Source organism: Salvelinus namaycush, chromosome 20 (genome assembly GCF_016432855.1).
Source record: "Salvelinus namaycush isolate Seneca chromosome 20, SaNama_1.0, whole genome shotgun sequence".
Taxonomy (NCBI): domain Eukaryota; kingdom Metazoa; phylum Chordata; class Actinopteri; order Salmoniformes; family Salmonidae; genus Salvelinus; species Salvelinus namaycush.
Genome location: NC_052326.1, coordinates 2924499 through 2951892, shown reverse-complemented (window position 1 = coordinate 2951892; position 27394 = coordinate 2924499). Strand labels below are relative to the sequence as shown.

The 27394-nt window shown below is 40.3% G+C and overlaps 1 protein-coding gene across 2 annotated transcripts in view; it reads left to right on the top strand.

Annotated features, from left to right (window-relative positions):
- The first annotated feature begins 1407 nt into the window (after positions 1-1407).
- Positions 1408-27394, top strand: part of rims4 (regulating synaptic membrane exocytosis 4) — a 43519-nt gene continuing 17532 nt past the window's right edge. Inside the window, exons 1-3 of one of the 2 annotated variants that reach the window (XM_039016704.1) lie at positions 1408-1504; positions 17313-17317; positions 18209-18339. In XM_039016704.1, coding sequence (XP_038872632.1) covers positions 1408-1504; positions 17313-17317; positions 18209-18339 — 233 coding nt within the window. Of the gene's footprint in view, positions 1505-17312; positions 17318-18200; positions 18340-27394 lie in introns of both variants that reach the window. The other variant, XM_039016703.1, reaches the window with a different exon arrangement.

The window sequence follows — 27394 nt, the reverse complement described above, 5'->3', positions numbered from 1 at the left end:
ACTGTGGGACCTTATATGGACAGGTGTGTGCCTTTCCAAATCATGTCCAATAAATTGAATTTACCGCAGGTGGACTCCAATCAAGTTGTAGAAACATCTCAAGGATGATCAATGGAAACAGGGTGTACCTGAGCTCAATTTTGAGTCTCATAGCAAGGGGTCTGAATACTTATGTAAATAAGGTTTTTCTGTTTTCGCTTTGTCATTATGGGGTGTTGTGTGTAGATTGATGAAGAAATTGTTTTATTTATCAATTTTAGAATAAGGCTGCAACGTAACAATGTGGAAAAAGTCAAGGGGTCTGAATACTTTCCAAATGTACTGTACATGTGACACGTTAGGCTGCTGCTGGAAGAGCCAACGCTAGGCGGATGATTGGATGTGGTATGCTATTCGGCGGAGCAAACATTTTGAAAGTGAAGGCGCGGTGTTTGAATGTTGACATGGAGGTGGTTGAGCAACACTGGGCTGAACAATGACGGATGGAGATAGAGGTACTAAAAAATAGTAACAGAGAGAAAGAGGAGAGACAGAGCAAGAGAGAGAGAAGGAGACACAAATGGAAGTCCAGAAAAGAGAGAGAGAGAAGGTGAGTGAGAGAGAGAAAGACAGATGAGAGAGAGAGAGAAAAAAAGAGAGCCAGTGAGAGCGAAAGATGGATAGGGGATGTAATAAACTTGCGCAGCCCCATTGTGCCGGGGGAGTTCTGCTGACAGCACTAAACCACACCCAGTTTCCCACATCGGCTTTCCTATTGGCTGATCCGCAAAATCCCAGCAACAGCCTGCTCTCTCTCCTCCCCTCTCTTTCTCCACAAAGGACTTACCAGTGAATGAACTGAGTCAAGCACAAGCTGTTGAAATAGTAAAAGCCTCTCTCCTCCGATCTTTATCACCCAGAGCAACCAGACAGACACCGACGCCATTGCAGTGCACAGGAGAACCCTACCCTGGGTGAAGCTACATCAATAGAGCATGCTACGTAGGAATATACCTTCTCTTCAACAAAACAACAGACTCCACTGAACTGAGAGTCTGTTTTTCCTTTCAATTCTCCCCAGAATTATTCTATTTTCTCATTCTAGGACAGCATTGTTCCTCTCCTCAGCGACTACCCTCGGAGCAGACACTCCCACAACACACCAGGACACCCCAGTCTGACCAAACAAAAGTTGTGGAAACCTATCAACTTTGGAGAGAAGCCTATCTATACGGCCGGATATACGGTGGCCTTCCAGTGCAGAGAGAGAGTGACATTTGGGGAGAGAAAGAGGTGATTTGGGGATTTTTCTCTCTTCTGGTGGGTCTGTGAAAGTCTGTCAAGACGCCGCGTGCCGTGCTCCGCGTGAAGAATGCCCAGGCGAGGATGGCCAAGCCGGCTGAGCCAGCACCAACACCTGGGCTCTACATGGAGCGCTCGCAGAGTCGGATCAGCCTGTCGGCCTCCTTCGAGGCCCTGGCCATCTACTTCCCCTGCATGAACTCTTTTGATGAGGACGATGTCGGTAAGCAGCCTAAAGGTGCTAGCAGCAGCCTCCACGGGCCTCCTCATTCACTACTTCCATCATTTCCATCTTCGCTGCTCGTGGGCTTCTCGTAGTAGTTCATAGTTGTTGTGACAGGTTGGTAGACAAGGTTGTGAAAGTTTGTGAGAGGAGCATGGTTATGCATGTCGGTATCCCTCTCTTGAACTCAATTCAAGTGTATTTGTGAGTCTTATGGTTTAGTGGTGGTTTGCATGTCTAATAAACCATTTTGGCAGATATTTTGATGTATAGTGAACATAGCTTCTGATCAAATGTTGCCACCATGTAAGTGTGTAATACATTTGCAAATGGCTGATGGGTGACTGTTAACAGCTCCAAAAGGAATATTATAGGTGTCATCCAACTTGATGCATTGCAAATATTAGAACTGCCATTTTAATGTGGTGCTTTGAGCACAAAGAAATTCAATCTCTCTCTGACTGAGAAATTATTTATCCACCCCAATCTCATTATAAATGGCTGGATGCATAAGCCCAACTATTCCCATGACTGCTGCCAACACACACACAAAATTTGGCTACTTTAACTACTGTAATCAGACGGACGCATGGAAAAGAGAGTAGTAGGTCTGTGTCTGAATGCGCAATTGAAATGCTAATTCCTTTGCGATTTGACAAACTACACTTCTCAAGTTCAACACCCACTGATTACAGGTTAATTTCTCCTCTGTTGAGTTGAGCCACAAATATGCCCTCATCATTTCACTTCTCATTCAATCTATCGCTGTCATTATATTTAGGCTGATTTGGACTCTCCCTGGTGCACATTGCCAGCCAAAAGTGTGAAGGTAGAGAGAATTGATTGTGAGATCACTACTGTCGCTATTTTATCTCATCTCTCCTCTCTTTTCGCTGTGTATGTCTCCATCTTCCCCTCTCTTTTACTGTGTGTGTTCTGTCTCCATCTCCCCTCTCTTTCATTGTCGCCGTCTCCCCCTCTTTTTCACTGTCTCCATCTCCCCCTCTCTTTCACTTTCTCCATCTCCCCCATGACTCCATCTCCCCCTCTTTCACTCTCCATCTCCCCCTCTCTTTCACTGTCTCCATCTCCTTCTCTCCCATTCTCTTTCATTGTATATCTCAATCTCCATAATCTCCCCGGTTTTATGTCTCTACCTCCCCCTCTCTTTCACTGTATGCAGTGCCTTCAGAAGGTATTCATACGCCTTGACTTTTTCCACATTTTGTTCTGTTACAGCCTGGATTCAACATTTATTAAATTGCTATTTTTTATCCTTACGAGGAATTTAAAAACCTCTGTGGTCTTTGAGGTTGAATCTGTGTTTGAAACTCATTGCTTGACTGAGGGACCTTACAGATAATTGTATGTGTGGGATACAGAGATGAATTCAAAAATCATGTTAAACACTATTATTGAGATTGAGTCCACACAACTTATTATGTGACTTGTTAAGCACATTTTTACTCCTGAATTTATTTAGGCTTGCCATAACAAAGGGGTTGAATACATTTCAGCTTTTCCTTTTATATTAATTTTCCCCCAAAAAATCTAACATAATTCCACTTTGATGTTTTGATGACACAAAATCTACATTTTTTCCATTTTAAAGACACAACAAAATGTGTCAAGGGGTGTAAATTCTTTCTGAAGGCATTGTACAGGTATACAGTATCTGTATATGTCTCCATATCCTCTCCCCTCTCTGACTGTCAGCCTGTGGGGATCTGCATGTGAGACAAAGTACTACCAGGCCAGACATCACATCTCCCCAGCTAAACCTCACCGCCAACAGGAACAGCACATCAGACTGCACCTCCCCGTCAAGCTCTAGCTCTACGTACAGTCAGAAGAGTCACACACAGCAGCCCGTTGTCACAGATCTATCACAGATAGAAATCTCTGGATTTCATCATCAGCCCGTCCATGCTAGTATGTCATTACACGCAATTAAACGGCAGACGTTTTATTATATGATTGAATCCTTTCATGTATAGTTAAAACCCATGGTCACTGATCTACGTATGTAGCCTACATGTATTATATGTATCTCTATCTCAGGATCTCATCAGCTTTCCATAACTCGCATCTCATTAGACTTAATCTTGTCAGACAGCAGACATAGACTTTTCATCATGGTCATTTTCTTGCGTGTACTGTAAGAATCACCGGAATAGAATGCAGCAGGTGAGCATATGGTAGTGATGCTACTGTGAAGCTAATGCTGGCAGAATGCATTGCTGTGGCTATAGTGTAGCGGACCTAGTGGTGCTGGGAGCCAGAGGGGAGGATTATTGCCTGTTGAGACATGTACTGGCACTCAGCCTTGATTACAGCTTGAAAACCATCGCTGACCCCTGTCACCATGTCTCAGCCAGGGGAAGAAGTGAATAAATATGAATATACTGTATTTGGGATTATATTTGGGGCCCAATTGTTACGAGCAGCATTTTAATGCCAAAAGTGAGGAAAATGGGGAACAAATAAAAACAGAGTGACGGAGGAAATTAAAAGGTCATAGAAAGAATCCTGTTTCATAATATTTGATACTGTCATATAGATGCAGTACTATAAGCCATTTCATATGGATGAGGGATGCTTCTAAATCCACCAAATCTGTCAAATTTGGTTTGACAGAAAAGTAAACAGCATTTCTAAATATCTACAAACTAACCTAAAACAGGAGTTGAAGAACGCTGTGACGTTTCTAACAGAACATTGGATGAAACAACAGCAAAAACCAACAACATTGGACTAATTAAGGAAATAACCCCAGGGCACCCTCCTACTAATACCTAACATAAATCAATTTCTAAGAGGAGAAATTGTGCACAATATAGAAACAACACACATTTATGAAAAAATGAAACGACTGTTGTATTGGTTCTGGTGATCTATAAATGTGCAGGTAATGACAAAGCTATTAATTACACATCAGTTATATCCAGAGGAAACTGAACATTTTATGTTGTTCAATCAGTCAGGTCTATGTTTTAGACAGGGCTAGAACATGGAGGAAAAAAGGTTCCCTTGGTGGCCATGTTGGAGAAACAACCCAGAAAAGTCACCAATAAAAAGTTTATTTGCAGAAAAGTAGGTCTAGTCAGTGGTGAAAAGAGGCAATCCATTGAAGAACATACTGTACATTATATCTACCGATTCCTGTGATATTTTGCATTGCATCGTTTTTCAGTGTTAGTAGAGTTGATTTCCTTAAGGGTGGGCTTAAAAATGTTGTAACAGTACTAACATTATTAACATCGTGTTTTGCACATGGGCGCCTGACTGTCTGAAAGTGGTTGTGAAAACGCTTGGTGGTGCACCCAGACTATTTTTGCATTTTAAATGTTTTTTCTACACTGTTTTTCTTAACCCTTTAGACTCGTTCCAGTATACGGGTTGAAAATGGCAGATTTGGGCACTGATAAATGCCTAAATTGGAATGCAGAAGCTGTACAGTAACATGCTATACATCAAATAAAATTTGATTGGTCACATACACAGATTAAGCAGATGTTATTGTGGGTGTAGAGAAATGCTTGTGATCCTAGCTCCAACAGTGCAGTAATATCTAACAATTCACAACAATACACACACATCTAAAAGTAAAATAATGGAATTAAGAAATATATCAATATTAGATTGAGCAATGTCAGAGTAGCATTGACTAAAATACAGTAGCATAGAATACAGTATATACATATGAGATGAGCAGAGCAGTATGTTATTAAAGTTATTATTAAAGTGACTAGTGTTCCATTATTAAAGTGGCCAGTGATTTCAAGTATATAGGGCAGCAGCCTCTAAGGTGCACGGTTGCGTAACCAGGTGGAAGCCGGCTAGTGATGGCTATTTAACAGTCTGATGGCCTTGAGATGGAAGCTGTTTTTCAGTCTCTTGGTCCCAGCTTTGATGCACCCGTACTGACCTCACTTTCTGGATTATAATGGGTGAACAGGCCGTGGCTCGGGTGGTTGATGTCCTTGATCTTTTTGGCCTTCCAGTGTCATCGGGTGCTGTAGGTGTCCTGGAGGGCAGGTAGTTTGCCTCTGGTGATGCGTTTGGCAGACTGCACCACCCTCTGGAGAGCCCTGGGGTTGCGGGCGGTGCAGTTGCCGTACCATGCGGTGATACAGCCCAACAGGATGCTCTGAATTGTGCATCTGTAAAGGTTTGTGAGGGTTTTAGGGGCCAAGCCAAATTTCTTCAGCCTCCTGAGGTTGAAGAGGCGCTGTTGCGACTTCATCACCACACTGTCTGTGTGGGTGGACCATTTCAGATTGTCAGTGATGTGTACGCCGAGGAACTTGAAGCTTTCCACCTTCTCCACTGCGGTCCTGTCGATGTGGATAGGGGCGTGCTCCCTCTGCTGTTTCCTGAACTCCATGATCAGCTTCTTTGTTTAGTTGACATTGAGTGAGATGTTATTTTCCTGGCACCACTCTCCCAGGGCCCTCACCTCCTCCCTGTAGGCTGTCTCGTCATTGTTGGTAATCAGGCCTACTGCTGTTGTGTCGTCTGCAAACTTGATGATTGAGTTGGAGGCGTGTATGGCCACGCAGTCATGGGTGAACAGGGAGTACAGGAGGGGGTTGAGCACGCACCCTTGTGGAGTCCCTGTGTTGAGGATCAGCGAAGTGGAGGTGTTGTTTCCTACCTTCATCACCTGGGGGCGGCCCGTCAGGAAGTCCAGGACCCAGTTGCACAGGGCGGGTTAAGACCCAGGGCCCTGAGCTTAATGATGAGCTTGGAGGGTACTATGGTCTTGAATGCTGAGCTCTAGTCAATGCACAGCATTCTTGCATACTGTAGGTATTCCTCTTGTCCAGATGAGATAAGGCAGTGTGCAGTGCGATGGCGATTGCATCGTCTGTGGATCTATTGGGGCGGTATGCAAATTGAAATGGGTCTAGGGTGTCAGGTAAGGTAGAGGTGATATGATAGAGGTTATATGAACCTTAACTAGCCTCTCAAAGCACTTCATGATGACCGAAGCGAGTGCTACGGGGCAATAGTCATTTAGATCAGTTATCTTTGCTTTCTTGGGTACAGGAACAATGGTGGACGTTTTGAAGCGTGGACAGCAGACTGGGATAGGGAGAGATTGAATTTGTCCGTAAACACTCCAGCCAGCTGGTCTGTGCATGCTCTGAGGACGCCGCAAGGGATGCCGTCTGGGCTGGCAACTTTGCAAGGGTTAACACGCTTAATTGTCGGTCACGGAGAAGGAAAGCCCACAGTGCCACGTTGTTGGCACTGTGTTATCCTCAAAGCGGGCAAAGAAGGTGTTTAGCTTGTCCGCAAGCAAGACATCGGTGTCCGCGACATGGCTGGTTTTCCCTTGGTAGTCCGTGATTGTCTGTAGACCCTTGTGTCTGAGCCGTTGAATTGCGACTCCACTTTGTCTCTGTACTGACGTTTTGCCTGTTTGATTGCCTTACGGAGGGAATAACTACACTGTTTGTATTCAGCCATATTCCCAGTTACCTTGTCATGGTTAAGAGCTCTGGCTCTGCACTTCACAACACTGTATGGGTTTTGACTGACAGCCATTCTGAACTTGAGCACCTCGCATGACAAGAAGTTGCCCCCATCCCTCCCGCTATTTGAGCAACTTCTGCAAATGTTTATTGTCTGAGTGAGGGAAATGCCATAAATTAAGAGGGCCCCATGTATTTCGAAAGATGAGACGTTGAGAATTATAATAAATACTGCTTTGATGTCACACAAGCAAGCCAAACACCCGTGAGTCCAGATGTGCACTTCACATTTCCATATCATAAAACTCAACGTTTATGATCACTATTATGAAGAAAATTTGCCATGGCACACGCACCTAAATGCATCCATGACTCCTTTCTGTTTTCATTAATTGAATTGTGAAAGCCTTAATATCACTTTATTATCGTATTTTATAACTCAGATAGTCATGTTGACAATATAGAAGCCTTTCAAATTACGCCCACCTGACCCAGACTGCAATATATCATGGACCGTTTTTGGATTGTGTAAACAACAGCAGTAATTGTGTGAGGGCAGGGATGCAGGCTTGTGTTCCAAACAGAACAGCTACACGTGTGCTTGCTCTATGTCCTCAACGGTACAGCTAGGATTACTTAGGAACTTAAGAACTGTACACACATTGGAGAGGTGTGTGGCCACTTGAAGACCCCAGTTAGTCCTCTTACTCAACCCCTTGAAATGTTTTGGTCTTATGTTGCACCTACCCCACATTTTCCAGGAACATTCTTATCATATTACTAAATGTATCCAGAGTACTTTTAGATTTCGCTACCAACAAAAGTACAGTAAATGTGAAATGCACATCAAATCAACAGCGCAATGTTTGGATTCAGTCTTGTGTCAGGTGAACTGTTGTGTCCCCATAATCTCGAAACTGTTCCCTTTCAATAGCTACCATGGTTATGCTTCAAATCAAATTTTATTGGTCACATACACATGGTTAGCAGATGTTATTGTGAGTGTAGCGAAATGCTTGTAATACATAAAAAAACAAAATGCTGCAAAGTTTCCTAAGGACTAAAAGCGAGGCAGCCCTCTCTGTCAGCGCCATCTTTTCTATATGCATTTCATATTTCTTCTGTAAGAAACATTTTTATTTAGCACAATTTCCATGAGTGTAAAGGGTTAACAGGGGGAATCCATATTTATGAACAGAGCACAACAATATTTCTTAGATTTTTCCACAAAAAAATTATATTGAAAAAGTGTTTTGACTAGGTTACTAATCTACACCCTTCCCTGAATATCTCACCCATAGTGATCGATTGACAGGTCTGACACCCTACCAACTCTGTGACTCTCACAAATATCCTGGTCCTCCCCTGAGAATCCCACTTACAGTGATCTATGACAGGCCAAACTATTAAGAATGTGGCCAGGATAATGCATGCCATTGAAAAAATTAAATAGTAAATGGGAGGAATAATATTGTTTTACCCAAAATGGATTTGAATTAGAATGTTGTCCATGGTAGGTTAAGAAAAAACTTTTTTAAATTGTACATTAAGTTGTCATCTTTTTTTTGTCACAAATAATGCAGTCACAATAATGCAGTACAATTACAAATGTGACTGATTTATCTTTTAACAATTTTCTTTCTAAATAAGGCAGTGTAACATGTGAGGGCATTGAACAAGAACTGTCAACTTGAAAATGCAAACTGTGGTTTTGCATTTAAATTTGGTAATTGATTATGTTCACATAAAAATAATATTGCAAAGATATTATACGTTTTTTATTATCCAATTAGCATTTTTTGGGGCAACTATATAAATATCCATAACTTGCGGCCCATGAATCTGCAATAGAAATAATAAAATGTTGCTCCGGTAATATGGGTCATATTTGAACAGTTTGGGCTAGAGCAGGGTTCTCCAACCTTTTGTTTCATTAAAGCTACTTCATACTAAAACATGTCTTCACAAGCTAATCATATACAGCTTGCATATTTTGTTATTGTGTAGGCCAAATTTGATGACTAAAAACAAAGAACATTCATAACTTAATTGCATTTTGGTTCTTAAAACCACACCTTTTTTACAAAAATCATTCTACTGTAGCCTACATTGCGAATCTTGCCTTTTTAAGAGAGAACAAACTGGTTTGAATAGTCCCTGCAGGACAAGGCTACTATCAATGATTTTCAAATGATTGTTAAATTGTCGTTCTGTTTAATAGTGGCCTCTTGAACAATAACCACCGTGAGTAGGCTACATATCTGTTAACAAATGCTGAAGAAACATCATAATCATGAAAATCATGAAAATAATCATCAGTAGATGGCAAAAATGCAGAATGCTGTTAAATACCTGTAAACAGCTTGGGAGGAAAATTATTTAACTGATTTAATTATGTAATATTAGGCCTAATATCACTATCTACTTGCGAGCTACTCATTGACAGCCTGCGAGCTACCGGACAGGCAGTTTTCTGCTCAGGTGCAACCTTTGATAGGCTGATGGAAGGCTACTCAGAGTCAGAGTCTGTCTGGTTCTAACAGGCAAAATGAAACGATACAATGAATTTGCTGGTGGTGCACGCAGCTCAAATTATATGTAACAGCACCATTGGACCAACACCATCAATAAAAATGTAACAACAGCACAAAAAAATGTATAAACCATTTTATTTTGCAGGTGCCTTTTCATTTTAAATACCAGTGGTGCAACCAGTGCTTTTTTTTTAACCAGGCAAGTCAGTTAAGAACAAATTCTTATTTACAATGACGGCCTAGGAACAGTGGGTTAAAAACCTTGTTCATGGGCAGAACGGCAGATTTTTACCTTGTCATCTCGGGGATTCGGCCTAGCAACTTTTTGGTGACTTGCTCAACGTTCTAACCAGTAGGCTACCTGCCACCCCTTTCTAACTAAACTAAAACAGTGGCACACAGGAGGGAAGCAAAACTTTCCAGTGCTCAAAACCATTCATCTTGAGTCCATTGGGGGAGGGGGTGCAAAATGGAATCTGTACATTTTTATATCATATATAAAATTGTCATATCTATAGTATTACAGAATAGCTCAAAACATTACAAATATAAAAAAATGACAGATTTCCCAATGGAGTATGATAATCTGCAAAACAATACATTTGCACTCTTATTTTGAAAGTGGAAGTGCAGCTGCTCCATTGGCTCCATTGCTCAGGCGCCTCTGGTTATGGAGCAGATAGCTAAGTGCATCACTACTGCCTTCATGACACCTAGAAGTACTGTTGTTGCGGTAACAGAAATGCCTTGGCTTTTCGGGGTCAGTGATATTGATGGTGCTTCTTGGGTATGTTATGTTACGGTGCGAAAGGTTGTGAGTTCACGCCCTGTTGCACTTGACTCAAATCACACAGTCGGGTTTCATCTGGCTGTTGGGGTTGCTGCTGGATGAGGCCAAAGTGTGGTGGATGGCTAAGTGCATGCATGACTGCATACCTCTCTATTGGGTCCTCAGCTCAACCAATACCTCAAAGGTCAAGTATCTATTACCTTTCACAAGGTCAGTGTCTAAGCTGTGTTCATAGGGTCCCATAATGGACTACATGTAAGAAATGTGTCTTCAGATCCAACCCACCGCACAACCTTCTCCCAATGTATTTAAAGTATCATCTTTTGCTTCAAATGTTTGTGTTTATCACTCGTATTGACGCACTACTGAGGATCTATATGCCAAGCCTGTTTTCTAGCGCCTCCAGGAGAGGAACTGGGATCTATTGAAAAAAATCTCAGAACTTCCTATGCTTCTTACCAGTCCCTCACTGTCAAGCCTGGTTTGATGCTGCCTCTCAAAATATTATTGAGACTGAGAGAGAGAGAGAAATAGAGAGAACGAGAGAGAGAGAGTGTCTCGAGAAATGTAGTTCCCATACCCATGCACTTGCAGTCTGCATTGTATTAAACAATGAGGAATTAAAGTTGTCAAGTTGTCATGTGTGTGTAGGGGGTAAATATCCCTTAGCACCTAATGGACTTTGAATTAAAAAATATGTGTATCTGAAGTTACTCAGTGGCAATGTGACTTTTTTAGGCTTTATCAAGTGTATAATCCCTCCATGATTTATATAATCTGTCACTATGTATGAGATTTCATCCTAGAGCAATCCTCTAAAAATGGCAAATCCATATTTGATTTACACAAAAATGAGATAGATGAGATGAAGTAACCCTGTTAGCAATCTATTGATGTTCTCTTGTTGGCCATGTAAAGCCCATTCATGCAGCTTGCCTGCCTCAACCCCTCCACCTCGTCCTCCTTTCTTTGCGTGCTTTGTTCCTGCTAATACAGTGCTGTGGATATGCACAAACATGTGTTCTATGAAAGCAAGGTCTGTACAGAACAAGCACTGATCTGACCTTTAAGCAAATGTGTGCTACAGCTACACCTCCCCATTCGGAGCTAGCCTATAACAGGAGCTGTGGAACATTCAGATATAAATATATGATGTAGAACAAACATGCCTCTCTTACATGTGGAATGAGGAATCATATTGGCCCTATTCATGACATTTCTATCTGCAATGTTCCACGTTTGCCTACTGAATGTGGCCCAGGATTGTGTGACAGACCTAAATCATATGTTTCTCTTGGATGTCTATTAGGATGGCTGCTTGTTTTGTTTTAGGCATTTACATAACATGCTCTTATCGGCTTTGCAAAATGGGACTACTTAGGGCTTAACACAATGAGCCCATTCCAAACCCATTGGCCTTACTGCAGCATTGTTATTAGGGCATCTGTATCCTCCACATCAATGTCAAGTTTCATTTCTAGTGTATTATGGGATGTTATTACTTGTGGTATTTGATTTAGATGCCATTGACCAGCATGACTATATCAAGTCAGACAAGTTACAACAAAATAGAGTTGCACAGGTTGGGAAATTGTAATATTGTGTATGGATGAGTTCCCAACAAAGGATCAGAGTCTGTTTCATCACAGACATCTGAAACCCTGTGTATATCCTTCATCAGATGTAGGATTGCATATTCTGTTCAGTGACTTTCAAACCTCATGACCTGGGTCATCTGATCAAACCATCTAACACAGAAGACACCCCAGAGGCAGAGTGGTCTACAGCAATACCCTTATCTCTGGCAGACCATTCCTTGAAATCATTAGGGATTGATGAGTTACAGGCACCACCAATCCATCACCTGCTTAATGGTTCATTAATGGCAGAGTGAGTAATGACGTGCTATATGATGGCCCAATCAATGATCAGAATTAAAAAGAGCATTGACGACTGGGGTTTGGGATCGATAACACCCCAGGTGATAGGAATGGTACATTTAATTATATTAAAACATTAGAAAATATCCCTTTCGCAAGCCATTCTCTATGGGAGGAGAAGCAGATACAGATGTTGATAGAGATAGTGATAAAACATGTTGTTTCTGATGCATGAGATTTTGAAGATAAGAAATACAATTTTCAGTTTCGTCAACTTAAAAAACTAGAATGTATTTCTTCAATCAATGGGATTATCACACCACAGGCATTTACAAGGCCTGTGCCTGTTTTGCAGTGACGTGTGTTCAAGGATGCCAAGGAAAGCCCCAAATATCCCCAAATATTTGACAAATAAAAAGTAAAGATGATAAAATAATGTATATATTTTATATGTTTTTATTAGGATCCTTATTAGTGACTGCTAGTCTTACTGGGGTCCGACACATAACGAAAAATACATTGCAGACAAAAGACTGTTTGGATAATTTTCCTTCAATTCACAAGTGCCTGAATCATATATTGTGCCACTGGCCTGAGACGATATGTTCAATATGTAGCCTAGATGTAGCCTACCTAGGCTCATGTTAACTAGCTAGCTAACTTAGCTGGTTCATTGTTTCCCATGCGAGGAAGTTAGGCTTGCAAGCATTTAAGCTAGGTAGCCTATGACAACAAAAACTAAAAGTGTACTGTATGACAGAGCCATAGACCGTTTTGCCAACCTGAAAGTGAGGAGGATGGCATTGGTGTTCAACTAGTCTACAAGTAGTCTACACACACACACACACACACACACACACACACACACACACACACACACACACACACACACACACACACACACACACACACACACACACACACACACACACACACACACACACACACACACACACACACATACACACACAGGTAAATCAGTACCATGGACAGCCACATAATATTTAGGAACATTGATTGGACTAAATAGTTTTCAGTATCTTTAAGTTTGTTTTCACTGTATTAAATTAAGCATATAAAGCCTTGTTGATTTGATGATTTTTAAGTTGAAATGGTGCTGGAATAGCTGCGGCAGTGTTCTTTGTGCTGACTTGCAGTAACTCCGTTGTTCTAAATCAGTAGGTGTTTAGTAAACTGTCGAAAACATTAAGTTGCTCGACCATGCGATATTTGCTTTGTGGACTTCACTGGACAGATGTTGCTCTCCGGGTTTTGTAATGAAACACAAAACCGCCACTGTGTGACTGTTGTCTTTTTCTTGTCTTGGCCTTATTGTATATCATGGTGGCGTATGAACGAATGGGTTAAAGAGCAAACAATGCAATTATCACAACATAGGCTTGGCTTGGCTTCACAGCAGTGATTTTACCCATGTACCGCTACTGCTATCTTGTGAACCATTTAATAAGCAAAGTGATCAGCAGGTGCTTTAAAAATACCCCTTCTCTCCCTTTCCCTGTTTCAAATTTATGTGCTAAATGAATTCAGCCAACTTAATCAATGTGCTCTATTTCATTTATATCCCCACACGAGGGACCTCTGTAATGAGACCTACTTGTGCATGTGCTACATTAGACTGGACACCAAAGTTATCAATCTGGTTCACATTGATGGGAAGGTATGTGTGTCATACGGTCCCGATTCTTGTCTTCATACGCAAACATTGTAGATTGGTGGTTTCCTAGAGGCCTCTAAGTAAAGACAAAGTCTCTTTTCATGTAAAAAAAAAAAAAGCAGATGCTTGAAAACAAACCTATGTTGAAATGACAAAACAAGGTAATCAGCTGAAAATGCATTGCTTTCTGAGTCTGTTTTTTAGTGTATATTTGTTACAGAGAATGGAAATGTATTTAAATACGGTATACATGATCAATGTGTTATATTACTGCTATACTAAACAAAAATATAAACACTAAATGTAAAGTGTTGGTCCCATGTTTCATGAGCTGAAATAAAAGATCCCAGGAATTTCTCTCAAATTCTGTGCACAAATTTGTTTATATCCCTGTTAGTGAGCATTTCTCCTTTGCCAAGATAATCCATCATCCTGACAGGTGTGGCATATCAAGAAGCTGATTATACAGCATGATCACTACAGAGGTGCACCTTGTGCTGGGGACCATAAAAGGACACTCTAAAATGTGCAGTTTTGTCACAAAACACAATGCCACAGATATTTAAACTTTTAAGGGAGTGTGCAATTGACATGCTGATTGCAGGACTGTCCAACAGAGCTGTTGCCAGATAATTTAATGTTCATAGACTAGAGCACATATAAAATTGTACCAATAATGTTTTTTATGATGAGAAATCAATGAGCCTGTGTATTTTACTTCAGGTTACAGCACTGTTTTTAATGGCAAGTCATTTATTATACTATTTGCAACAGAACAGGTCTCTGTGTTCAGGGTTTATTGAACGTTTATTGTCCCTTTCTATGGTATATGAATTCTTATTCCATTTGTACTGTACATCTGTCTCAACCTTGCAAGAACCATTATAGTCCTACCTGCTGTGCATAACACTATTGTTCAGCTGGATCTTGCTGGAAAGGTGAAATAGTGTTACACTCTAAGAGAATATAAGTAAGACATAATGATCCTTCTCTAAAATGTTAACAGGGTTAAAACATTTTCAAAGCCACGGGACACACTTCCAGAATGTCTTTGGTGTGGTCTCCCATAGCAACAACATCCTTTTCGTAATTCTTGTTGCGGAATGTCCTTTTTCAGACATAGCTTTAGAGAAGTTGTTAGGACAGCATGCTGCTCATTGCTTTTATATAATACACTCGGGTTGATATGGTTTCAGACAGCATGAACAGGTAGTATATAAAATGTGTCTAAGATTCAGCATTTGAATGCTGAACATGATTGTATTCCCATTCTTAATGAGTGGAATTCGGTTACCTGCAGACAGGATGCGTATCAATGCACAATTATTTGAAACCAGTCTTTGAGTAACCCCAATATGCCTATGTTTAATTTCCCAGTGAACAGCATGAAAATAGCAATGTTCTGGGTCACATCTGAGCAATATTAAAAACCTAATCCCTGACACCCTCTACTGGAGTTGCTATGTAAGACTGGGCCATGTACAGATATCACAGTTATTTTACACGCAGCAAATGATCAAATCTCAATAGTATGATTATTGCACAGAAGACTATGGACCAATTCTCTGTATCTTTGGGCAAGGTGTTTATAGTGTTCAGGACTGTACTGCATGGCTGTGAGACAATGGCACAGTACAAAGTTAACATGGAGGCATAGACTAGGATGACCTGAAACTGATATTGCACTCTGTCTGCTCCATCAGGCTGTAAAAATTGGACATTTTCCTGTCCTTAATAATAGATTGATGATGTCAAAGACTTTTTATCAAGCCTGTTGGAGCACTCCATAAAAAAGTGTATCTTGCTTAGAATGAGAAATGTTAGGTAGGCGAGGCTACTACTGTGAACATCTGATTATATGTGCTGTATTTACTGAGAATTGGAAATAGAAAAAAACATCTACCTTTGTCTCTATAACTTGCTATAGTACTTTGCACAAGGACAAGGTAGCCAAATTATTATTACCTTGACATTATATCTTAATTCATTGTTGTGCATTGGTGGACAGGTGGACAGGAATAACTATGAATTGTTCCAGTTCACAGAGGTCTCATAATATAATGAATGACATTTAGCAGGCAGAGCCTTTACTGTAAATAATGTGGCTGTGTGGTTGGCACTTGTTGTACAACAGTTCTGGCATTCTGTAGATTTCCAAATGAAAGTTTTGCACTGCTGTACATCAACAACTCCATTTGGAAAAATGCTCCCTCTGAGTTAAGGAATACTGCCTTTTGAAAAATCAAAGCCCTGTTTTTAAATGTTGCTAGTGTGTTTGCAGTTGGAGGCTAAATCAAGGATGTGATTCATGACCTAGTATGTGGAGCAAACATTATCCTATTATTGATATAGCCTAGTATAAAATAAGTTGAATTTGTACCTTTGAAACAACAGATCTTCAACATAATATCCACTATAAGCAAGAAAACAATAGGCTGGGCTGCACCTTCTACTGGAGAGCTGATCTGTCTATAGCTATCCCCTTGGTCTCCCGTCCAGGGTTTTAACCAAGCCCAGCACTGCTTAGCTTTCATATTTATAACTGACTATTATCAATGTGCAATCCTGAGATTGATTGTTGAGAGATCTCCATTTAATAGATTTACCGTTGCTATCGAAGTCATTCCAAAGGTTAGATTTAACAGAGCAAATTAAATGTAACCATACTTTTTCAATCATATATCATCAATATTGCTATTTAGGCCTATATAGCATCTGCTATTGTTTAAATTCCAGGATTCAACTAAAAATAGACAACAGACAACAGACTTTCAGCACGCTTATAGGAAAGGCATTCAACAAGCACAGCACTTACACAAATTACTGATGATTAGCTGAGAGAAATTGATGATAAAAATATTGTGGGAGCTGTTTTGTTCGACTTCAGTGTGGGTTTTGACATTATCGTTCATAGTCTGCTGCTGGGAAAACGTATGTGTTAGGCTTTACACCCCCTGCTATATTGTGGATAAAGAGAGGTTGTTCTTTATAGAAGCCTCTCCAACATAATCCAGGTCTTAACTAATTTCAATCTTTACTAATGACACGCCACTAACTTTGAGAAAGCCAGTGTGTCTATGTATGCAGATGACTCAACACTAAATCTTGTAATAAATAATATGAAAATTGAGCAAGTTGAGGTGACTAAACTGCTTGGAGTAACCCTGGAACTATCATAGTCAAAACATGTTGATACAACAGTAGCTAAAATGGGGAGAAGTTTGTTCATGATGAAGCGCTGCTCTGCCTTTTTACAACACTATCAACAAGGCAGGTCCTACAGGCCTTAGTTTTGTCACACCATCAGTCGTGGGTGGTCAGGTGCCACAAAGAGTCACCGTGGAAAATTACAATTGGCTCAGAACAGGGCAGCATGGCTGGCCCTTAAATGTACACGGAGAGCTAACATTAATAATGTGCATGTAAATCTCTCATGGCTCAAAGTGGAGGAGAGGTTGACTTCATCGCTACTTGTTTTTGTAAGAAGTGTTGACATGCTGAATGTACCGAGGTGTCTTTTTAAACTACTAGCACACAGCTCAGACACCCATGCATACCCCACAAGACATGCGTAACCAACTGACCATCACCAACAACACCACGTATAGTCTCAAGTTTGACGGTTGACAGCCTGCAGAACTTGTATCTAGCGTTGGATGTAATCCATATCCTGGCCATCTGATTGTTGAACTTTACGGAAGCCCATTTTCACTAGAGTAGCTATTTCCCGATCAATATGTGCATTGCAAATCAAGCTGGGTGGGCGGGGTTTGCTCCATTTCAACCATTCCATTGGTCCTCCTAAGGAGAGCTCTGCGGCCATGCAAATCGAAATCTCCCAGGCTTTTCCCAGAAAACACGGTGCCACCACATATTAATAGGCAAAAGGGAGCATAAATTGATGACATAATTGTAATCCAAACCAAACCCTCAGGTAAGTCGGTTACCAAAATCTGTTTTGGACGAGGCTGACTGTATGAACAAAATGATCCTATTTACACGTTGTAGTACATTTTTACACTATAATGAATGTTTCTGACTCATGTCAATGCCACATTGGCTGTTTAAAACCAGAGAGATTGGTTCTAAGGGGCAGTTGACCTTTAAGAAACAAACACATTCCTTAACAATGAGGTACTTCATTAATAGCTTGAACTGCCCTAGATGCACCAGAGTGTCAAGGTGCAGAGAGCTCCGCAGATCATTCCATTTACGGGGCGCCAAAAAACTGAATGCAGATTTACTTAATTCTCTAGAGATCAACGGGACCTCTAGAGTTAGCCAGTAAAGTGTTACCTCTGTTTACCAAACATGTCTATTCCCTGTGTGAATTGTAGATGCTGAGGGTAGAAGGCTAAAGGGGATCCAAAGGAGCACTGAGACGGGACTGGCTGTAGAGATGCCCAGCCGCACTGTACGCCAGGCCAGCCACGAGTCCATTGAAGACAGCATGAACAGCTACGGCTCAGAGGGCAAGTGAGTACAGAAACATAACTAGCACCATTAGCACTTGGGGCGCCCACTGATTCACAGTGGTTCTGTGTGGATCAGTTAGTATGCGTGTGGCGCTAACAAAGCCAAGCTTGTGGGTCCACTCCAGCACAAATCACATAAACATACTTAAAGTGTATGCATTTACTGTACTGTACGTCCCTCTAGATAAAACCATCTGCTAAGTGAGGTGAAGTATAGTATAGTGAAGTATATTGTTACTAGTGGCACCCTCCCTTACGGGCGGTAAATCATTGGTAATTAATCATTTGATTCAATGCAATTCCCCCCTCCTCAAAAATCTGTTTATCTGTTCAGCTTTTTGGTGTCTGGATATGCCGCTGATAAGCTCAACTCCGGAGCATTGAAAAAACTCCCATAATTCCTGTGGAATCATGGCACTGTCTTTCTCTTGGAAATGCAATGTGTCAAACTTCCCTCTCCCCAGTGTGGGCTGACTAATCTACTAGCTCACGTTTGATGTCTATATTTTGAACCTTGCTTTATTAGTAAGGATTAGAGGGTAAAACAGAGCAGCTATAGGCCATGAAATGCAGTTGTTGATTTGGGAGTGGACACATTATACCTCCAACACCTGCGATAGTTTGATCATTGAGGTTTTTACCAAAAGTATTATGATGCATCCATTATGAAGCATTTAAATTACAGCGCATAATGGAATAGAAGCAGATATGACTTTGGGAAATCATTCTACAGTTTCCAAATTGGCCGAGAAAGGCCTAGCCTGGGTACCAATTTGTTTCCGCTATCATTTCACCCTTTGCCACTCGTTGTCATGCCAAATAGACTGGCCTTTCTGCAATATTCCAATATAAACATATCATTAATGAACGAGGAGAATAGCATTGTCTTCCGACAGGTGGCGTCACTCCTCATGAGCGTCACCACTCATCCCTCAACCAACCTGTCTTGTAGGTTGCGGAACTCACATTACAATTTTAATATTCCCAAGCATCCAACATTCAAAAATGAAAAACATAGCTCCTAATTAAATTGTAGGTCAATTTGGAAACTGTAGGCGAATTTGGAAACACTTTTTTGGTCACTAAATGATTCCATATGTGTTATTTCATAGTTTGGTATCTACACAATTAGAAAATAGTAAAAATAAAGGAAAACCCTTGAATGAATAGGTGTATCCAAACTAATATATATATATATATATATTTTTTTTTAAATATATATATATATATATGTATACACCACACACACACACAGAACATTACCCTTTTTACTATTTACTCCTTATTGTTTTTTTGAGAAATGTCTTAATATTGTGCATTTTTATTATAAATGTGTATTGCACCATTATGAGCTGACAGTTATTTGTTATTTCATTACTTCTTTTTTTGGAAGGGGGTTTGGGATCATTTTTTTCTTGGCTTTCCTTGTACACTTATTTTTTTGAAATGTTTATTTAATTAAAGATGCTGTATTTTATCATCTGACTTTTGAACACTTGTTCTTCGTTTTTGACCAAAAAAAAGCATGTTTAAATGTTTAAATAGTAAACACGTGACTTTTCCTTGAATTGATGACAGAATTAGTGTATGGTGGTGGTGGGGGGCATTAAAGGGAGAGGTGGGGGGCTGTGACCATAAAGGGAGATGGGGGCCGTAACAATGGTCAGGTGTGAATGTGGTGATATCTACAGTACATGGCATGTCTCAGCCTAGACACATTGGCGGTCAGGATCTCTAGTCTCCACTGAACGTTGTTAATACCCCATACTTCCCCACCAACAGTCGGTGGAGAAACAAGCTTTGAGTGTTCAGAGATAAAACACCAAAGTTGGCATAGAAGTATCTAGTCTTCAGAGGTGAAAGACTAGTTAGGAGACTGAAACTAGGGTATTTGGTGCAGTGATTGTCATGGAATTATTTATGTTATGTTTAACAACCAATCAGGGATCGTGCACAAAATCCAGCTGCATATTGAACGTTGAGATTGCAGAAAGGCCAGACTATTTGGCAATGACACGGGGTAAGAGGAGTGAAATGTCAGCACAAAACAGGTTCTGGATTTCAGGCCTACATTGTGACATCATGGTTGCTCCGATTTACAAACATCCCAAAAACAATTTGAAAATAAATAAAAATACAAACAAGCAGAACATAAAGTGTCATGTCACTGGATGATTTTCTTCTTTCATGCCTAAAATTAAGAAAACATAAACAAATCGTTGAAGGAGATCTGTCCAAAATGTTGTGGCTTATGGCATTATAATATAAATATTCCTGAAGAATTGTTGTGAACCGACTGTGTGATTTCAATACAAGTTATTTGCACTTACAAGTACTAATCCAGAGTCAGAATGCAAACGGCCTCTGCTAAGCCTTTGTGTATCCAATGTTGCTGTTCTTTTTCAAAAGCATAGGGAATGTAATGTGGATAGGTGCAGTGTGATTTTGATGTATACCACACAAAACATGTGGATTGGCTGGCTCAGACGAGCACCGATGGTAGCTGGTGTAACAGCGTCCTAGTCCTGTGGTGTTATTAAAAGAACAATGCTTACACACATTACATCAAAGAAGTGAAAAAAGGGTGGCATTATCGGTGCCCTTTTTTGCTTTCATTTTATTACGAGTAAGAGGAAAATACAGTATTTCTTTCCTCTATGGAAGTTTCCCTTCTTGACAGCCGCCTACCAGGCACTACTAAACGTGAGCCAGCTCTGTACTCTGCAAAGTGAGCCATCATCAAAGGACCAGGGATGACCACTGCATGCACACTGTAGTGTTATGTAACATCTGCGGCCACTCCGACAGGGGAAACAGCATCAGGGAGGGAAATCAACCTCATTGAAGCTGGATTACAGGGAATTGAACAGTCGGGATTACTTTTTTGGCACAGAGGATGGTTCACCATATTTTATTGGATCTCATGAACAGAATACATAACATCTTTACATAAACAAGCCGTCGAAAGACTTGGGGCCGACCGGCGGGGGAAAAATGGGCTATTACCTTGATTTGGTTTTCTCTCTGAAAGTTCATGCTTGAAAGGTAAAGAAATGGGTGCAATTTCTTAGTGCATTATACAATCCAAACAATACATTTACATTTAAGTCATTTAGCAGACGCTCTTATCCAGAGCGACTTACAAATTGGAAAGTTCATACATATTCATCCTGGTCCCCCCATGGGAATTGAACCCTGGTCCCCCCGTGGGAATTGAACCCACAACCCTGGCGTTGCAAGCGCCATGCTCTACCAACTGAGCCACACGGGACTGAGCCACACGGGACCAAGACTATCCTCCTCTGCTCCGGTTCAGATGAGGACTCAATTGAGATGGTTTGGGATGAGTTGGACCCGCAGATTGAAGGAAAAGCAGCCAACATAAGAGGGAACTCTTTCAAAACTGTTGGAAAAGCATTCCAGGTGAAGCTGGTTGAGAGAATGCCAAGAGTGTGCAAAGCTGTCAATGCAAAACTTTGAAGAATCAAAAATACATTTGTTTAACACTTTTTTTGGTTAATACATGATTCCATATGTGTTATTTCATAGTTTGATGCCTTCACTATTATTCTACAATGTAGAAAATAGTAAAAACAAAGTAAAACCCTTGAATGAGTAGGTGTGTCCAAACGTTTGACTGGTACTGTATGGGAAATTGACTCTTGTAGCATCATGTTCCCTAAGTGTCACTATTCCCGAAAAGTTTGAATTTCTGGTTACTTGTTTATAGCAGGTATTTTCTCATCTCTTTCTATATCTCAGGGAGACAAACGCCCCCTTTAAACACCTTAGAGTAACAAATATAGCTAATACATGATTCTCTATAGAACTTTCAGATCTCATTATGATGAGAAATCAGGCCTGAGCAAAGACAAAAAAAGAGACTTGTTAGCCGATTGGCAGCTTTTCAGACAATTGAGAAATAAATGTACTTCCTCAATTTAGAAAGCTGAATCCAGCTACTTTCTAGGTTCTATTTCTGACTGTTAGTGATCCGTCCAAATTTTTTAAAACAGTAAATGCAATGAAGCGTGGGAATTCCCCTCCTTCCCTGCCTAAGCAAATTCTGTCAGACTCTGGCATCATTACTGGGAAAAATTAAATAAGTGATGCTTTTAATCATGATTTTATATCAGTACAATTTTAATTTGAAAGAAATGTTGGTTTAGCTGACCCTGGTCAGTCAGTAGATGGCTCCTCCCTCTCCCAGCCCCCGGTTGGCTTGATGGAGGATCAGGCAACTTCTGGTGAATCTTTGTTTTCATTTCAACAACTTTCTACTTGTCATGTGCTATATGCCTTGCTGAAGATTGATGTAAAAACTGAGGCAGATTTACGTGATCCCTTCTTGCTGCAGCTTTCTGCTGCTCTGATTGCAGAATCTTTAACACATATTTGTACCCTTACGATTACTTCTGGTATCATCCCCACGGTCTGGAAGGCAGCACATATACCCCTTCACATAAGTGGTGACCCTTGTGACCAAAATAATTACCAGCCCTTTTCCCTAGCAAACATTTTAGAATCCTTGGTAAATACTCAACTTAGATCCTTTTTAACCATAAGATGTATTCTAAATGTACACCACCATATCTGCTTCTGCTAAATTACGTTTTTAATTGTTTGGATAGGAAGAAACATTGTGCGGCCCTTTTTATTGACCTGTCTAAGGCTTTCAACACTGTGGGTCACTCATCACTTATTCAGAGACTTCCAATAATTGGCCTGAACCAGGCTGCATGTTTCTGGTTTGAAAATTATTCATAGGACAGAACACCGTGTATTTACTGATGGTGTTAAATCGTGTTTTGTGGACATAACAGAAGGTGTCCCACAAGGTTAAAGTCTTGGTTGGTTCTTTTCACGATTTATATGAACAATATTGGTTCATCTGTAAAAGCGTTCAACCTTCACCTGTATGCAGACGATACTTTTGTGTATGCTATTGCCCCCACGGCTGACCAGGCTCTTTCGGATCTTTCAGTCTGTCTTTATTGCCCTGCAGAGGGCCTTTGTTGAACTGAAGTTAGTGTTTAATGCAAGTTAAACGAAGTATAAATATCTGGGCATCCCGATTGACAATAGGCTTTCATTCAAAACACATGTTGATGAGTTGTTAAAAAGTTAAGTATAAAAATTGGCTTCTTTTACAGGAATAGACTGTACCTTACGGTAAATAGCAGAAAACAAATAATTCAGTCGATATTCATTCCGATTTTAGACTATGGCAATATAATTTATATAAATGCAGCTGCCACCGTATTGAAGCCACTGGACACTGTATATAATAGTGCATAATGCTTCATTACGGGCTGTAGGTTCAGCACACATCAATGTACTCTGTATGAGAAAGTAGGCTGGCCCTATTCGAAGTCTCGCAGATCTATGCATTGAGCTCTTTTTGTCTATAAAGCCCTCTTGTGTAAACTACCACCCTACCTGACTTCTCTGGTAACCTATAGAGATACAAGCTATCAGACAAGATCTCAGGAACGGTAAACTCTAGAGGTTCCTTCGATCTCGACAGAGTTGGGTAAATCTGTCTTTATCTATTTTGCACGTTGCTTGTGGAATGGTTTAAATGTCATGAATTGGTGCCTCTGATGCAGTCAGACAGCTATGTGAGGACCTTTTTAAGGAATAATGCGTTTGTTTTTTATATTTCTATGATTAGATCTTAAGATTTTTTTATTTTGTATTGTGTTGTGTTTTTTTGCTTGCTTAGATCTTGTATGTAACTAAGCCTATGTCTTGTAACCTTCCCCAGGTCGTTGTTGCAAATGAGAATGTATTCTCAGTCAACTCACCCAATCTAATTTCAAAAGCTATTTTATATACCATAGGTTGCGTGAGGTTGGCTCTCGTTTTCTCAAAAATATGTACATAATCCCAAAACATACCCATGCCTGACGTACAACATTAGATAAACATTGCAGGATTTGACCATAGTATTTGTTTCAGTGTCGCTGAAATATGTTGACCTAATTTTTGTCACAACAAACAAACATGGAAGTCTAAAATGTGATTGAGTATGTGGACACCCCTTCAAATGAGTGGATTCATTAATTTCAGCCACACCTGTTGATGACAGGTGTATAAAATCGAGCACACAGCCAGTCAATCTCCATAGACAAACATTGGCAGTAGAATGGCCTTACTGAAGAGCTCATTGACTTTAAACGTGGCACCGTCATAGGATACCACCTTTCCAAAAAGTCATTTCTGCCCTGCTAGAGCTGCCCCGGGCAACTGTAAGTGCTGTTATTGTGAAGTGGAAACATCTAGGAGAAACAATGTCTCAGCTGCGAAGTGGTAGGCCACACAAGCTCACAGAACAAATTAATAGTGCGACTGTAAAGTTTGGTGGAGGACAAATACTGGTCTGGGGCTGTTTTTCATGGTTCAGGCTCCTTAGTTCCAGTGAAGAGAAATCTTAAAGCTACAGCATCAATGACATTCTAGACGATTCTATGCTTCCAACTTTGTGGCAACAGTTTGGGGAAGGCCCTTTCCTGTTTCAGCATGACAATGCCCCTGTGCACAAAGCAAGGTCCATACAGAAATGGTTTGTCGAGACCGGTGTGGAAGAACTTGACTGGTGTGCACAGAGCCCTGACCTCAACTCCATCGAACACTTTTGGAATGAATTGGAATGCAGACTGCGAGCCAGGCCTAATCGCCCAACATCAGTGCCTAACCTCACTAATGCTCTTGCGGCTCAATGGAAGCAAGTCCCCGCAGCAATGTTCCAACATCTAGTGGAAAGCCTTCCCAGAAGAGTGGAGGCTGTTATAGCAGTAAAGGGGGATCAACTCCATTTTAATGCCCATGATTTTGCAATGAGATGTTTGACGAGCAGGTTTCCACATAATTTTGGTCATGTAGTGTACCTCTGCATATTTCAGCTGGCAAAGTAATGAAGCATGATGATTGAGCATGTGTATTTTAATAAGGTAATGGGCACCGGATCATTATTAATGCATGAAAATAGACCTGTTAGTCAAATTATAATATATTTTGTGTTCATACATTGCCTATTAGAATATACGGTACATTAGGGACATAGGGGTAATCATTTTCATTTATCAAGAGTAAAACTTTAATTTCAGTGGAACAGGATGTAATGCATAATAGCAACAGAGAGCAAAATAGTTATTGGGTCAGTCTGTATTTTGTTATCCCGCTCATTACCCAGAATGGCCGTGTTTCTTCAAGCACATTTGATAAAGAAACAGGGAACCTGAGTCGAGAGTGATGGCAGAAGATAGATGAGATAGGGTGAGAAATCTCCCAAGACTGCCTGTCCAAATGTGTGGCAGCTGGTTTGGACTGTCCCTGAAGTGCTTTAAAAATAGATCAGCGAAGAACCAGAGAGAAGGGGAAAAAAACGAGGAATCGAGGTCATAACTTTAACACAGGGAGGAAATTCATTATGCGTCTTCAGCACCTATGTTCAGCTCAATGAACAAGGTCGGTACAGGGGTGGGGGGAGGGGGGGGGGTTGCTTGTTCTAGTGTTTTTGTTTTCATTTGAATATTCAGAAAGTGCCTTCCGAAAGTATTCACACACCTTAATTTTTTTTCTCCACATTTTTTTGCTACAGCCTGAATTTAAAATGTATTCAATTTTGATTTTGTGCCACTGATCTACACACAATAACCCACAATGTCAAAGTGAAATTTAGATTTTTGAAAAAATTCACACAGACCAAGGAGGTTTTCCAATGCATCGCAAAGAAGGGCATCTATTGGTAGATGGGTAAAAAACAGACACTGAATATCCCTTTGAGCATGGTGGAGTTATTAATTACGCTTTGGAAGGTGTTTCATTACACCCAGTCACTACAAAGATACAGGTGTCGTTCCTAACTCAGTTGCCGGAGAGGAAAGAAACTGCTCAGGGATTTCACCATGAGACCGAATGGTGATTTTAAAACAGTTACAGAGTTTAATGGCTGTGATAGGAGAAAACTGAGGATGGATCAAGAACATTGTAGTTACTCCACAAAGACAGAGTGAAAGAAGGAAGACTGTACAAAATAAAAAATATTCCAAAACATGCATATGTTTGCAACAAAGCACTAAAGTAATCCTGCAAAAAAAGTCGCAAAGAAATTTACTTTTTGTACTGAGTACAACGCATTATGTTTGGGTCAAATCCAACACATCAATGAATATTACTTTTCATATTTTCAAACATAGTGGTGGTTGCATCATGCTATGGATATGCTCATCATCGGCAAGGTCTATGTTTTTTTTTTAACCATAAAAATAAACAGAATAGAGTTAAGCACAGGCAAAATCCTAGAGGACAACCTGTTTCAGTCTGCTTTCCAACAAACACTGGGAGACAAATCCACCTTCAGCAGGACTTTAACCTAATACTCAAGGCCAAATATAGACTGGAGTTGCTTACTAAGACGACATTGAATGTTCCTGAGTGGCCTAGTTACAGTTTTGACTTAAAGCGGCTTGAACATCTATGGCAAGACTTGAAAATGGCTGTCTGGGCAATGATCAACAACCAACTTGACAGAGCTTAAAGAGTTTAAAAAACAATATTGGGCAAATATTGTACAATCCAGGTGTGCAAAGCTCTTAGACACTTACTCCAAAAGACTTACAGCTCTAATGCCAAAGGTGATTCTAATATGTAATGACTCAGGGGGTTGAAAACTTATCTAATGAAGATATATTAGTGTTTTATTTTTCATTAATAGTTTATTTTCTTCCACTTTGACATTAGAGTATTTTGTATAGATTGTAAAAAAAAATATATTTAAAAAAAGTTATCCATTTTAATCCCAATTTGTAACACAACAAAATGTGGAACATTTTACTTTCTTTTTGAAGGCACATTACATCTTTGTACTATCAGGTTATGATTTATACTCAGTGACCCATAGCAATCAATTTGAGAGTGGTTACATTACCACACCCCCATCCCTCTACTTACTAAACATTGTGGCAGTTGAAATGACAGATTGTGGCTTTAATTGTTTGTACTGAATTAATTGGACACATGTACCATCAAAATGTCCCTATTATCTAACAATA